Genomic DNA, 12,720 nt, shown 5'->3' on the forward strand with positions numbered 1-12,720 from the left:
TCGATTTTTTAAATAGAACAAAGAAACAGAAAAAAGATGTCCTCCAACAAAATTAATTCAAACACTATGCATTCGATGCATTTAATTTTAAACAAAAGCAATTTGTGATCACTCTTTTTCTAAGAGCACATCACTACATGTTAATAGCATATAACATAACAAGTTTTTTATCTCAAGAAAAAGAAAAAAAGAACAGGATTTCAAGATATTTTCTGGATGATCTGTTTAGCTCCGACTTGGAGGAAGCTTTCCAGCTAAAAACGATGAGAAGAAGGTAAGTGCGCGTTCGGGCTGGTAACTCGGAACAAAATGACCTGCTCCTCTTATCGTTACGAAGGTCACGTTTTGATATTCGACTGCATAACCTCCAACCTTAAAAATAAAAAAAAATCATTAGAAACAAATTCTCTGATCAAAACTAAGTGTTTATTCCTAAGAATAACACGAACCTCGCCTTGTGTGTACCAGGGGTACCATGATGTTTTTACCGATGATACAATCTTGTTCATTGAATATCTAGTGGTTGTCACTGGCACTCTTCCATCTGTGTCACCACTGTTTCATTTGGAAACAAGAAATATTTAGCAAGAACAATAGTATATCAGTGATAAGATTTAAGTAAAGAGAGTCAAAAACCTGTAAATCCAAACACTGATGCCACTAGTCATCAGCTCCTTGATCACTGGTAAAACCGTCTCCGGCTGATCGTTCCAGTTGGAAAATATGAAATCACTTCATAGAAACAGAATTGTTAATCAAAACAGTGCATAGAAAAATAGCCGTTGCCTTATTTTATGACAAAAACTAAAGATTATTTTGAAGAAAAATGGATAGCTATAGTACTTGCAACCCTCCCATGGTCCTGGAATCCCAGAAACGTTTGCGTGAAGCGCAATCTGCACTTCTGGTGAGTTTAAGTAGGCATCGACATAGTCATCGGAGCAAGGATCGAATCCAGATATCTATTTTTAATGAAGAATGAACAATAAAGATACTGGCTAATGTTTAAGGTTGTGATAAAGAAACTGAATCTTGCTTTCATACCGATGGATCCGTGGAGTTAGAGTCGCACCAAGGTTCATAAATGCCATAGATGAAAATGTCGCGTACGTCGTTATCAGCAGCATCAGTCGATTCTTGGCACTTTTCTGTCACTGTCGCCTGCGAAGAGAAGTTGCAATTCGCCAGAACATCCTGGTGATGTTCATCAGAGACGAGGGCATGTGACCAGAAATAATCATACGTGCCACTCATTTCATCTTCATAATCAATATATGCATTCCCAATCTGTAAATCATGAGTCCCGTAGCAAAATATATGTGAACTTTTAGACCAAATTTTCCAAGAAGTAAATGTAAGTTAGTTAATACTCACAGCAATTCCTTTCAAGTTGATGACAGTTTGATTTGTTATTTTGTTGTTTTTAAGGATCAGTTGAGCCAGCTGAGGCACGTAGTGACCAGCATAACTCTCTCCTGTCATGTAGAAATCGCGGGATTTGTATTCGGGAAATCTCTCCAACCAGTTTAGTAAAAAGGTATAAGAATCTGCTGCCGTTCTCGTGTCCCCAGTGACATAATCTGATGTTGTGTTCGAATAAGAAAATCCAACACCAGCCGGAGATTCCAAGAACAAGATATTTGCAACTGCATCAATTTCAGAATCATAATTGAATCCATTAGTACTTTTTTTTTTTGTAAATGTTTTTTTCTAAATTCTAAGCGGCTTTTAATGTCACCTGTATTCCAGGCATTTTTGTTGTACCATAATGTTTTTCCATCAGGATTCACCCTAAACGGCCCAAGTTCAGTCATAGCTCCACTTCCTATAGAAGAACAGCCGGGACCTGCATCTCAATTTTTTTCTACATCAAGTTTCGTGTTACAAATTGTCACATTCTAAATAAAAAATATGTAAACTTACTAGTTATAAATAATAATTACCTCCATTTAGCCAGAGAACCAGAGGCTTATCCGACGAGTCCTCAGCCTCGGTAAGCCAATAAAAGAGTGCTCGTCCCGCTTTAGGATCAACTGTAACATAGCCCGAATACTGAGAAAAGTTCACACTTGGTTGTCCAGGCAAATTCAAAATCTTGTCACAGTCCTTTAATCCATCCTGTTGTGGTATGTAAACCGGAGAATATTTAGTTGACGCATCTTCTGTGACATAGTTTTCTGATTTTTTTGCCCTTTTGGCCTTGAGAAGTTTCCCAAGAGGGTCGTGTCCTCTCCCACCATAACATTGTACTGAAGCCACCAGGCACAAAACAGAAAGAAACACAAAAGACCCTTTCATTTTCTGTAAGAAACAACCACAGGATTCAGGAGAGATCGTTTTTTCAAGAATAGGAGCATTGCGTTTATATATAGGTTCATCGTGACACTTAAACAAGAAATCATTGTATGTATCAACGTTACGCTTGTTTTTTTTTTATTGACTTGATCTTCATTGGCATTCTCTATGATGATCTTGGAAAGTAGTCCTTTTACTGAGTATATGATCCCTTCAAAATTATATTTATTTATGAGAAAGTACAAGGAGATATTAAATGTTTATATTTTCATAACGGGACGAAAGAAAGATGTTGATATAAAAGAGACAAGTGAACAATACTGGACTAGTAGACGCGCCGGCCAGTTTCCCCTTTCTCAACTGATAGTTTGTATTTGTTTGTATTGTTTCATTGAGGGAATTTTCGAAAGTTGAAAGTATTCATAACCAAGGAGCCATGAGGCACAACGGAATTAAATTTGGTTATCTTTGACAGGAAAAAATGTTGCAATGCTAAATCAAGAATAACCACTGGATGTGTACCAAGAGGGATCACTTGAAGAACCACATATACATATTGGGGCATAAATGTCGTAAATGTAGATCCCGCCTATCTCATCCGAAACCTTATCCCGATACCAAGCGCAATCTTTTGGCACATGGCTCCTTGTTGATGAAAACTTGCAACTTTCGAAAATTCCCTCGTGTGTTTCATCTGGCACAAGGGCACTAGTCCAAAAATGTTCATAAAAGCTGAACAACTCGCTTTTTTATCGGTATCAGCATTTCGTTTAGAGGTTATTATTTCAGCAATAGTATCTATCCGTGTAATCTATCAATGCGTTCCCTATCTGAAATTACCATGATCATTTCCATGTTACAGGTCTTGTTTTTAAGACAACACATAAATTAATGCGCGCAGCGATTCTGTTTAAAATAATGACAGTTTGATTTGTGATTTTGTTCTTTCTGAGGATTATATCAGCGCATGCAATGATTGGCATAACTCTCTCCAGTTATTTAGAAATCTTGAGTTTTGTACTTCGGAAAACTTTTCAATCTGTTAACCAAAAAGGTGTAAGAATCTTCGAAAGATCTTCCGTTACTATTAGCATAATGTGTTGTTCTATTCAAGTAAGAAAATCCAACAACAGCAGGAGAATCCAAGAACAGCATATTTGCAACTACAATAAATTTCAAGAAATAGAATAAATGGAAGTAGATTGTTTCAAGAAACCAAGTGCCTACCATTGTTCCAAGCATTGTTGTTGTAACATAATGTTTCTCCTCTAGGATTCATTTGAAACGGCCCAAGTTCCATCAATGCCACGGCCCCAATTGAAGAACAGCCTAAAATCCAAAAACACGTAACAAATAATCGCTTAAAAACGAGAAAAACCTTCCTATTTCAAATCCCTTTCCCCCATTCAACCGCAGCACCGGTCGCTCATTTGAAGGATCCTCAGACTCAATAAACCAATAAAACAGTGCTCACCCTGCTTTAGGATCAACTGTTACATAACCAAATAGTGACAAAAGTTCACTTCTTGTTGACCAAGCAACCTCGATATTTTAACAGATTCTTTAAGTCCCTTCTGAGATTCAATAAAAACCGGGGAATACTCAGGTTAACAAGGAAACTGTATGTTTCATAAACCTCGTAGCTGAAAACTTGGCTTTATAATTGGTGTTGAATCCCACCTAATCTGTTTTACTAACGGTAATCAATCATTAACCGTTGCTAAACTGGAGCTCAGTCTCAACCGTTATGAATGGTTTTTGGTCTTTGCTAGTTGCTTGGTGTTTAGTAGTAACTACTCACTTCTACATACCACCTTCGTGTCATGAATTTTTTTTGGTCGTTGCTAGTTGCTTAGTGTTCTACATACCACCCTCATGTAGTCGTGGTGTTAGTCGGGCTGCGTGCTTGTTTCTACAGCATAACTTAGGCCTGCTGGCTCTTCAAGGACTTAGATGTCAAATCTAATTTTTATGTGTTTTCTACTTTATTTCATTGGCAATTTATTGTTTTATGATTGCAGCAAATTCTAGCGTCTCTTTTGACCTTATTTGTGCTGTATATGTAAATTTCAAATTGGTCGATATTTATTGTTTCACGGGCTAAAAAAATTTCTCAATGCTTTCGATATTTTAATGTATCATTTGACTCATGACATAAAATAACAAAGAGTAGTTATTTACATTCCACTTTTCTCTTAACACTTTATGTATCCATGTTCTTATATAAATATCGGGATGGTAAAGAAGAATTATTTAAGTTTCATTTTTTTAATTTACACTCTACTTTATAAATAAATTTTATGCACTAAATGAAGATTCAATCGTCAAAATACCTCACACAGCTAGATCATAGCACAAGTATCGGTTCCCAAAAAGTCATTTGATTCATATACCCATATCCCAGATATTCAAGCGATAAAGTACACAAGTTAGAAAATAGCTCATTATGAAAAGTAAAAGAGTGAAAAAAATATAGACTCGAAACCATATCACGAAGGAAAAATCTCACCAAGGTTACAAAATTTGGCTTGTAAAGGAACGCCACGAAAAAAGTAAAAAGGTAGTCTCACGTGATATTTAATCCAGCTACAAAATTCATGAAACATTCTATGATTTTCAGTTCGTTCGACAATATATATGCACGTCTCAGTACATGCGAGGGCATCATATTAATGCTACAAAATCCTCCATAGGAGACTTCGTTTTTCCGAGTACATTTGACGATAACTCAGCTAAATCTCAGAACAATTGCAGAATATATTAGTTCACTGGCTGCTGATGGTTAGCGTAACCATTTGAAGCCGCCCCATAAGATGTAGTCTTGGTGTGTCCATATCCATTGTTAACTTATTTGACATAGTATGTGCCATTATTAGAATCCATTCTCATCTGCAAAGCGAAAAGGGTGTACAGAGAAGGCAATATTACAGGGTGAATTTGATAGGAAACATGCAAAAAAGAAACAACAACTCTCTTTCTAGTGCAGCATATTGTTGATACAATTTGAGGTGCTAAATTCTGCACTTACAGTCTTCAGTATATATTTTGAATATTTGATGCATGGGCATTTTGACATTGGTGAAGAACTATATCTATATTTCCCTCGTTTAATTATCAGAAGAATTGTCACAGAAAATATTAAAAAAGATGGGTCTTGTGTAAACAGAAAATATTTAAAAAGATGGTGAAAGTGTACCTTTTCTACTTCTCCATTCAACATAAGCTTAAAGAAGTGACTGAGCAGAAAATATAGAGATACATGAATAGTCATGTTTCAGCCAAATGTTTCGTTTCGAAGAAACAAAAGTCAAATTTCAATTTCAAGCCGTTAAAAGGTATTGAGTTTCAAAGGATGTAATGACTAATGAGGACAACTACACTTATGAACTTTGTTTTCTTATCTGTGTATTGAATGGTAATTTGACATGTGGGTTCAAGTGGTGAACACTTTACAGTTAAATGGGAAAGGAATAAGATTCTCCAAGGTGGAAATATCCCAATCACTCAAAATGAAATAAAATGGAAGATTTACCTGTTTGTTTAGCACATTTCGACCCCAAGAAAGACGAAATGTCTGCTTGCCAATAACCATGCCGCTTAATCCTCTGCCTCGCTTCTGTTCAAATGGTATTTTAAAAGGGTCAAGCCATGCTAATGTATGTGAGAACCCAGAATTTCCGAAACAAATCATGTAATAAATAAAAACTCGAAACTAAGCTTAAACTAAGCTCAAAACTATAAAACTCAAATATGAACTTAAATTTTCAGCTAACTTGACTCGAGGAAGTAGCTCCGAAGCTCGGGGATTAGCTCAACGGGAAGCTATGCTATAAGAAACCGCATCAATCGAAGAGTCGTCATCGGAGAAGTAAACCCCCAGCTCAAAGACTTAATCTTTCATATCAATGAATGCTCTCTCCCTCCTTGAGCCCTAATCCACTCGGGTTCTTCTTCCGACCACCCAGATTCTTAACCGTCTGAGTTTTATCGACTACGTTTTCTACCGTTACCGGCGCCGGCCGCCGGCCATCGGCGGGCCCTTTTCAAATTTCAAATCTCCATTGTCGTTCTCTAAATGTTGATAAACAGGCTAGGATTCACGAGCTCTTCGGATCCGGTATCTTTCACTGGTGGTCGACATTCATTCTCAATTATAGTATCTCCAAGCTTGCAAGTCAGGACCAGAGAACTAATGGCAAGCAGACTCAAGCAACTGGATAGAGAGGAAACAGTCAAGATTGAGTTTAAAGTGTTCTCGTTTAGGATGGTTAACGGAGGCTCTTCAATTCGGTGCTTGGAAAAACAAGGAATGCAAGCTATTTACTGGATTTAGATCGGGAGGAGGCTGGTTGGTTCAACTCAAAAATCAAGAAGTTCATACTTAATTCCCAATCATGCTCGGACTTCTCTCGGTACAGAGGAAGAAATGCGCTAGTCACTCTACAGAGATTTGCTAATAGGAGAGGCCGATTCCTAGAGATCTCAAGGTTTAATTTGCTGGGGAGGAAACTGATCATCATTGTGCCAAGCGGGTTAAACTCTCAAGGGTGTCTAAGAATCTCAAATATTTTTAATAAATTATTGGTAGGGAATGCTCAGAGTATGGACCAAGCAACTCGTGATCACAGAAAAGGCCCAATCAGAGTTGATCGTGCAGTTTGGAATGAAGAAGGGAAGTACTGCCGAGGTTTGAAGAAGATCGCTCAGGACAGTGGAAGGAATAGCATCGAAAGGAACTGGAAAGAGGCCATGATTGTCACTAAAGGAAGAGCTAACGTCTCATGGGAACAGATTGCAAAGGTATTAGGCAAGGATGTCAAGAGAAGGATCGAAATTTATCCGTACCAAGATAACAAAGCAGTATGGTGGCCGGCAAGTCTGAAGGAATTCTCCTATTTTGTTCATTTGAAACGAGGATTCTTTGATAGCGAAATTTCCTTAGTTTTTGAGGAATGGAGTCCTAATATCAACTCAGCTGATACGGCTTATAAGTGCTGCAATAGTTGGATCAGGATCTCTGGATTATCTTGGAATTTATGGTCGCTAGATAACTTCAAAGCTATTGGGGATCGATGCGGGGGATTGGTGGAGATCAGCAATGATACGTTATCCTTCCGACAACTAGGGGCAGCCAAGATAAAGGTCAAAGGAACTAGAGAAGGGTTTATTCAGAACAGAATGTCTATACTCTTAAAAGGGAAATGCTCGAACCTTACAATTACAGTTGATTCCTTCGATCTTAAGGCATACGAATCTTACACTAAACAAACCTACGCCCAAGTACTGATTAATGGCAAGCCTACAGTGGCAAGGTGAGGGAATTCCAATATTCCTAGGACCATCGAAGATAAGGGGGAGTCTACTTGCTGTCACAAGGGTAAGATGGGGGAAGAGCAAAGGATTTCGCCTTCAAGTTCAGCAAAAGCAGGGTTATCAGAAAATTCATTGTCGGCTAATCAGCGGATGGGAAGGAAGGTAGAGAAAATACTAATAAGAATTGTACCAAAAAATATAGAGGACTTCAGACATTCTCCAATTCAATCAGTTTCCATCAAAGAAAATGAGGACATAAACTTACATAAGCCTGTCACCGATCCAAACAAGCTACTGCCACCTTATGGACAAACTTACGGCAGAAGAAATAACAAATCAATAACGAGGATGTGGTGTTCAATGAAGACATAGGGGGGTTGAACGTGGATGAACTGAACGGGGAGGATTTTAGCAAGATAGGGGAAATTGATCTTGATGATGAAAAGGATTATAATTTTGATGATCAACAAGACGACCTTAGGGACAACAATTTTTATTATTCGGAAGCTGGAAGCGAAATATCGTCTCAAGCAGAACTCAAGGCTAATACCGATACAGATGAAGTGGAGATTCATGAAATGTTCACACAGGAAGAAGAAAAAACGCCTATCTCAGAGCCATCTCTTCTTGAAAACACTAAACCTCTAGTGGGTAAGGTACTTTCTTGTTTACATTCACCAAGTCTTAATCATTCCTTCAAACTTCACGCTCTTTTTCCCACGTCTTTCTATGCTCTGGGGTTTTCTAGTGGGTTGTTGTTAGGAGGAGTGCAATCAAACATACTTGACAAGTCGGGTTCCGAGAGTGAAGCTTCCAAAAGAAAGGTAGTGGAGGTCAGTTTTAGGGATGAAAGGGAAATTAGGGATGTGGGAATAGAGTACACTTCGAAGAAAGAATACAAAAAGACTTCGGGCAGCTTAAGCAAAGAATTGAGCAGGCTTAAATGGGGGATCAATTATGAGAAAGGTTCGAGTTCGATGGGAGCAAACCGGTTGATATGAAGATATGCTCGTGGAACATTAGGGGTGGAGGGTCCTCGAGAAGAAGGGAACTAGTACAAAGGGTTATTAGAAAGGAAAATCCAGACATCGTTGTGGTTTTAGAGACTAAGAAAATTGTGGTTGATCGTTGTTTCGTTGCAAGTTTGTGGAAATCAAGATTCGTCGATTGGGTCAGTTTACCAGCGGAATAAAGATCAGGGGGAATTCTAGTTATGTGGGATCCTAGAGTGGTCTTAGTAACTGACAATTTGATCGGGAATTTCTCAGTGTCTATTGAAATCAAGTGGAAAGATGACATCAATTGGTGGTTCACAGCAGTGTACGGCCCATACAAGTCAAGACAAAGAGATTTATTTTGGGATGAATTAGCGGGTTTGAATTCCATTTGTGGAGAAAGGTGGTGCGTAGGAGGAGACTTTAATGTGGTTTGAAACTTGAGTGAAAAAAAGAATAGCAATTCATATACCACAAGTATGTACTGCTTTCACAATCTAATAGAGGAATTGGATCTGCACGACCCTCCTCTACTGAATGCTAAGTTTACTTGTTCAAATTTCCGGGCTAATCCAATCTGTTGCAGACTAGATAGGTTTTTCATATCAGGGGGTTGGAAGGACATCTTCCCTTCGTTCAGACAGACGGTGCTACCAAGAATTACATCGGATCACTACCCCATTTTGTTGGACACTGCGAAATTGAGATGGGGTCCTTCACCGTTCAGGTTCGAGAATGCTTGGTTGTTGCACCACAAATTCAAAGAAGAAGTCGCAACATGGTGGAATACAGGTAGCACGCAGGGGTAGGTTCATGAGTAAACTCAAAGAAATAAAAATAAAAGTCAAAAAATGGAACATTGAGGTCTTCGGTGATGTGAATGTCAGAATTTTGGAGTTGCAAAATAAGATTTCGCAATTGGACGCAAGAGAAGAGGGGGGAAATTGGTCTGCCAACTTACAAGAGCACCAAAGAGAGGCAAGATGTGAGCTGGAAACTTTATACATATGAAGATTTCAAATGGAGAGTCAAAAAGCTAAAGTGAAATGGCTCAAATAAGGGGACCAAAACAGTAAGTTTTTCCACTCATTGTTGACTGGCCGAAGAATAGAGCAATGATCGATAAGATATAGTTGGAGGATGGGTCGGTGGTTTCAGAAGAAGAAGAGATTGAGAACAAAATCGTTGGTTTTTACAAACATCTATATAGGACATCGGAAGGCAACGGAACGGGTATTGAGGAGTGGAGGCCAATAGATTCAGTCGAGGCAGAACAATTGGAGGTGAATTTTTCGGAGGATGAGATCAGAGGAGCGGTGTTTGATTGCGATGGATTCAAAGCACCGGGGCCGTATGGTTTTACATTGGCTTTCTATCAGAGGAATTGGGAAACAGTTAAAACGGATCTTATGAAAGTATTCGCTGAATTTTTTGAGGGAGGAATTGTCAATGGATCTACGAATGAAAACTATATCTGCCTTATACCAAAGAAACAAGAAGAGATGAAGATTAAAGACTTTAGACCAATCAGTCTGACAACGAGTTTATACAAAATTTTGGCAAAAGTATTGACAAACAGATTGAAGGTAGTAATGAAAAACACAATAGCGGAAAATCAATGCGCATTCATAAAAGGAAGACAGATAACTGATTGTTGCCTAATCGCCAACGAAGTTGTGGAGGAGTATAGAAGGAAAAAGAAAAAAGGTTGGATATTGAAAGTTGATATGGAAAAAGCTTATGATAATGTAGACTAGAGATTTGTTGATTTTGTGCTTAAAAAGAAAGGGTTTGGAGAAAAGTGGAGGAAGTGGATTAAGGAATGCATCTCTAATGTCTCGTTCTCGATATTTATCAACGGAAGAACACGGGGGAAGTTTAAAGGAGAAAGAGGACTCAGACAAGGAGACCCTTTATCTCCTTTCCTATTTAATCTAGTGATTGATGGATTGGGGCGGTTGGTAGATAAGGCCAAGGCGGATAATGTTGTAAGAGGACTTGTGGTTGGGAGGGATAAAATCGAAATTTCAAACATCCAGTTTGCAGATGATACGCTCTTCCTTGTACAATTTGAAAGCCACTTGACGGAAGCGGTGGAAATATTGAAAGTGTTTTGCAGGAAATAAGGACTCAAAATTAACTTCGAAAAAAGCTCAGTTTTGGGTTTGAACTACTCGGATGAGGATGTTGACAAGATGGCAAGAACAATTGGGTGCAAGAAAGAGCAATGGCCGATTAAGTATCTTGGGGCACCTTTGAGAAGTAATCCTATGAAAATGGAATTATGGGAACCCGTGGTTTCTAAAATGGCAAAAAAATTGGCGAGTTGGAAAAATTCATTTCTATCAAGAGGAGGTCGGTTGACATTGATTAAATCAGTACTAAGTGCCATGCCAACTTATTTTATGTCTCTTTTCAAGGTATCTAATCAAGTGGCACAGCTTATGGAAAAATTGATGAGGGACTTTTTGTGGGATGGACCCGATGGGGAGACGTACTCCCATGTTGTTAGTTGGGAACAAGTGTGCAAGCCGAAAGAGAGGGGAGGTCTTGGTTTGGGTAACATACGGTTGAGAAATTAGGCCCTTTTAGGTAAATGGTGGTGGAGATGCGCATTGGAACAAGAATCTATGTGGAAAAAAGTTTTGGCAAGCATTTACGGGATTCAAGAAAATGGAAGCGACGTAAGGTTGGCGAAGAACTCCACTTTGAGAAGCCCATGAAAGTTTATCTCTCGTTCTTACTCAACTTGTCATCAGCTGATTGGCACGGTTCTTAAGGAGGGGAATTTCCTCCGTTTTTGGGAGGATAGGTGGGTGGGGGTGTTGTCCTTCAAAGAGTGTTTTCCTAATCTTTTCCGTCTTTCATTGTCGACTAACAAGCCAATCAATCACTTTTATTCTGTCGACGACTCTCAAGGTGTATCTAACTTTCAGTGGGATGTGAGGTTCAGAAGAGGGTTAAACAATATAGAGTTGGTAGAGTTCAGTGATCTTTTAGGTGTCTTAGACTCAGTTAGGTTGTGCGTTGGGTTAGTGGACGTTCCAAACTGAGGAAAATCAAGATCATATTTTGTTGCATTGTTCATATACGAATAGAATCTGGATCAAAGTTATGCATCAATTGGGATTCGAGTGGACTTTCCCGAGAGGATCGAAAGACATGTTTCTCATGGAACCGGGATTTCTAAAGAGGAAGGGACTTCAAAAGTTTTGGTACATAGTTGTCCATTGCATCTTTTGGTCTATCTGAATGGAGCGCAACAGTAGAATTTTCAGGGATAGAGATGACTCGTGGGAAGATTTATGGGAGAAGATCAAATTCAGAGTGGCGAGCTGGACGATCGTTATACCACAGTTTTAGCATATGACGGTCTCGGAACTTGTTAGAGATTGGAGTTTTATTTATTGTTAGCAAATTTGTGATAAAGTGCTATAGGTTATCTACTGTGGAATTTGGATTTTGATGTTGTGTGGACTACTCATCCACTAAAGTTGTAAACTCGTTTTATATTATAATAAATCTTAGTTTTTGATCAAAAAAATCATGCTTGTCCTAAAAAGACCAAAAAGAGAGCTAAAGGAAGAGCTAAGGGAAAGGACAAATTTATGATGTAAGGAATAACCTTGGAGTTGATCAAAATGACCTTTGGTGCTTGGATAGCCTTGACCACATTGATGGCTTGTTTGGGCTCCAAGTTTTCGGCCAAAAAAGAGCTCAAAGGGCATGAATTTCATCTATAAATACACATCAATATGCTGAACAAATCACACCAAAAAAAGCCTTCAAAATTTCGGTCCTCACCCCATTCAAAAAGTGCTCGGCCGCCGCTAGGAAAAGGAGAGGAAGGAAAGCTCGTGCCGGCATTCTCGTGTTGTAATCTGACTTCCATACTGTCGTGAAGAGCATGTCCAGGTTCGGTCATCACTTGGCCGAAATTCAGGAAGTTCGTGCAACTAAGTTCTACATACTTCAAACCGTACCTTCGAATTCGGTAATTAGATTTTTGTTACGTACTTTTCTTGTATTTTAAACTTGAGTATATATATCATGACATGCATGTGTGTGTGTCCACTTTTTCGAAAATACAGTCTGTTCTTTTAAAAATTCGATCGAT

At 38.6% G+C, this 12,720-nt stretch overlaps 1 protein-coding gene and 1 long non-coding RNA gene across 2 annotated transcripts; both read right to left on the reverse strand.

Moving 5' to 3' along the window:
* Positions 1 to 220: 220 nt before the first annotated feature.
* LOC140972227 (serine carboxypeptidase 1-like) lies at positions 221 to 2,312 on the reverse strand. Its single transcript, XM_073434676.1, has 8 exons — positions 1,944 to 2,312; positions 1,739 to 1,846; positions 1,375 to 1,646; positions 1,045 to 1,287; positions 844 to 962; positions 637 to 732; positions 450 to 555; positions 221 to 372 (listed from the first exon to the last, which is right to left on the reverse strand). The coding sequence occupies exons 1-8, from the start codon at positions 2,296 to 2,298 to the stop codon at positions 226 to 228; spliced, it is 1,446 nt and encodes a 481-aa protein (XP_073290777.1). The 5' UTR covers positions 2,299 to 2,312; the 3' UTR covers positions 221 to 225.
* A 2,530-nt stretch (positions 2,313 to 4,842) lies between these two features.
* LOC140972228 (uncharacterized) lies at positions 4,843 to 5,898 on the reverse strand. The gene is made up of 2 exons (XR_012174475.1): positions 5,828 to 5,898; positions 4,843 to 5,184 (listed from the first exon to the last, which is right to left on the reverse strand). It is a non-coding gene; the product is annotated as an uncharacterized lncRNA (long non-coding RNA).
* Between the last annotated feature and the right edge of the window lie 6,822 nt (positions 5,899 to 12,720).

The sequence above is a fragment of the Primulina huaijiensis genome, chromosome 3 (genome assembly GCF_012295235.1).
Source record: "Primulina huaijiensis isolate GDHJ02 chromosome 3, ASM1229523v2, whole genome shotgun sequence".
Classification (NCBI taxonomy): Eukaryota; Viridiplantae; Streptophyta; class Magnoliopsida; order Lamiales; family Gesneriaceae; genus Primulina; species Primulina huaijiensis.

What these genes read in the sequence shown, in the direction of transcription:
- LOC140972227 (XM_073434676.1), bottom strand. Translation starts at nt 2,298, where the DNA reads ATGAAAGGGTCTTTTGTGTTTCTTTCTGTTTTGTGCCTGGTGGCTTCA. An exon ending in TCAACTTGAAAGGAATTGCT is followed by an intron (nt 1,288 to 1,374) that starts GTGAGTATTAAC and finishes CATGATTTACAG; the next exon opens with ATTGGGAATGCATATATTGA. An exon ending in ATCAGTGTTTGGATTTACAG is followed by an intron (nt 556 to 636) that starts GTTTTTGACTCT and finishes CAAATGAAACAG; the next exon opens with TGGTGACACAGATGGAAGAG.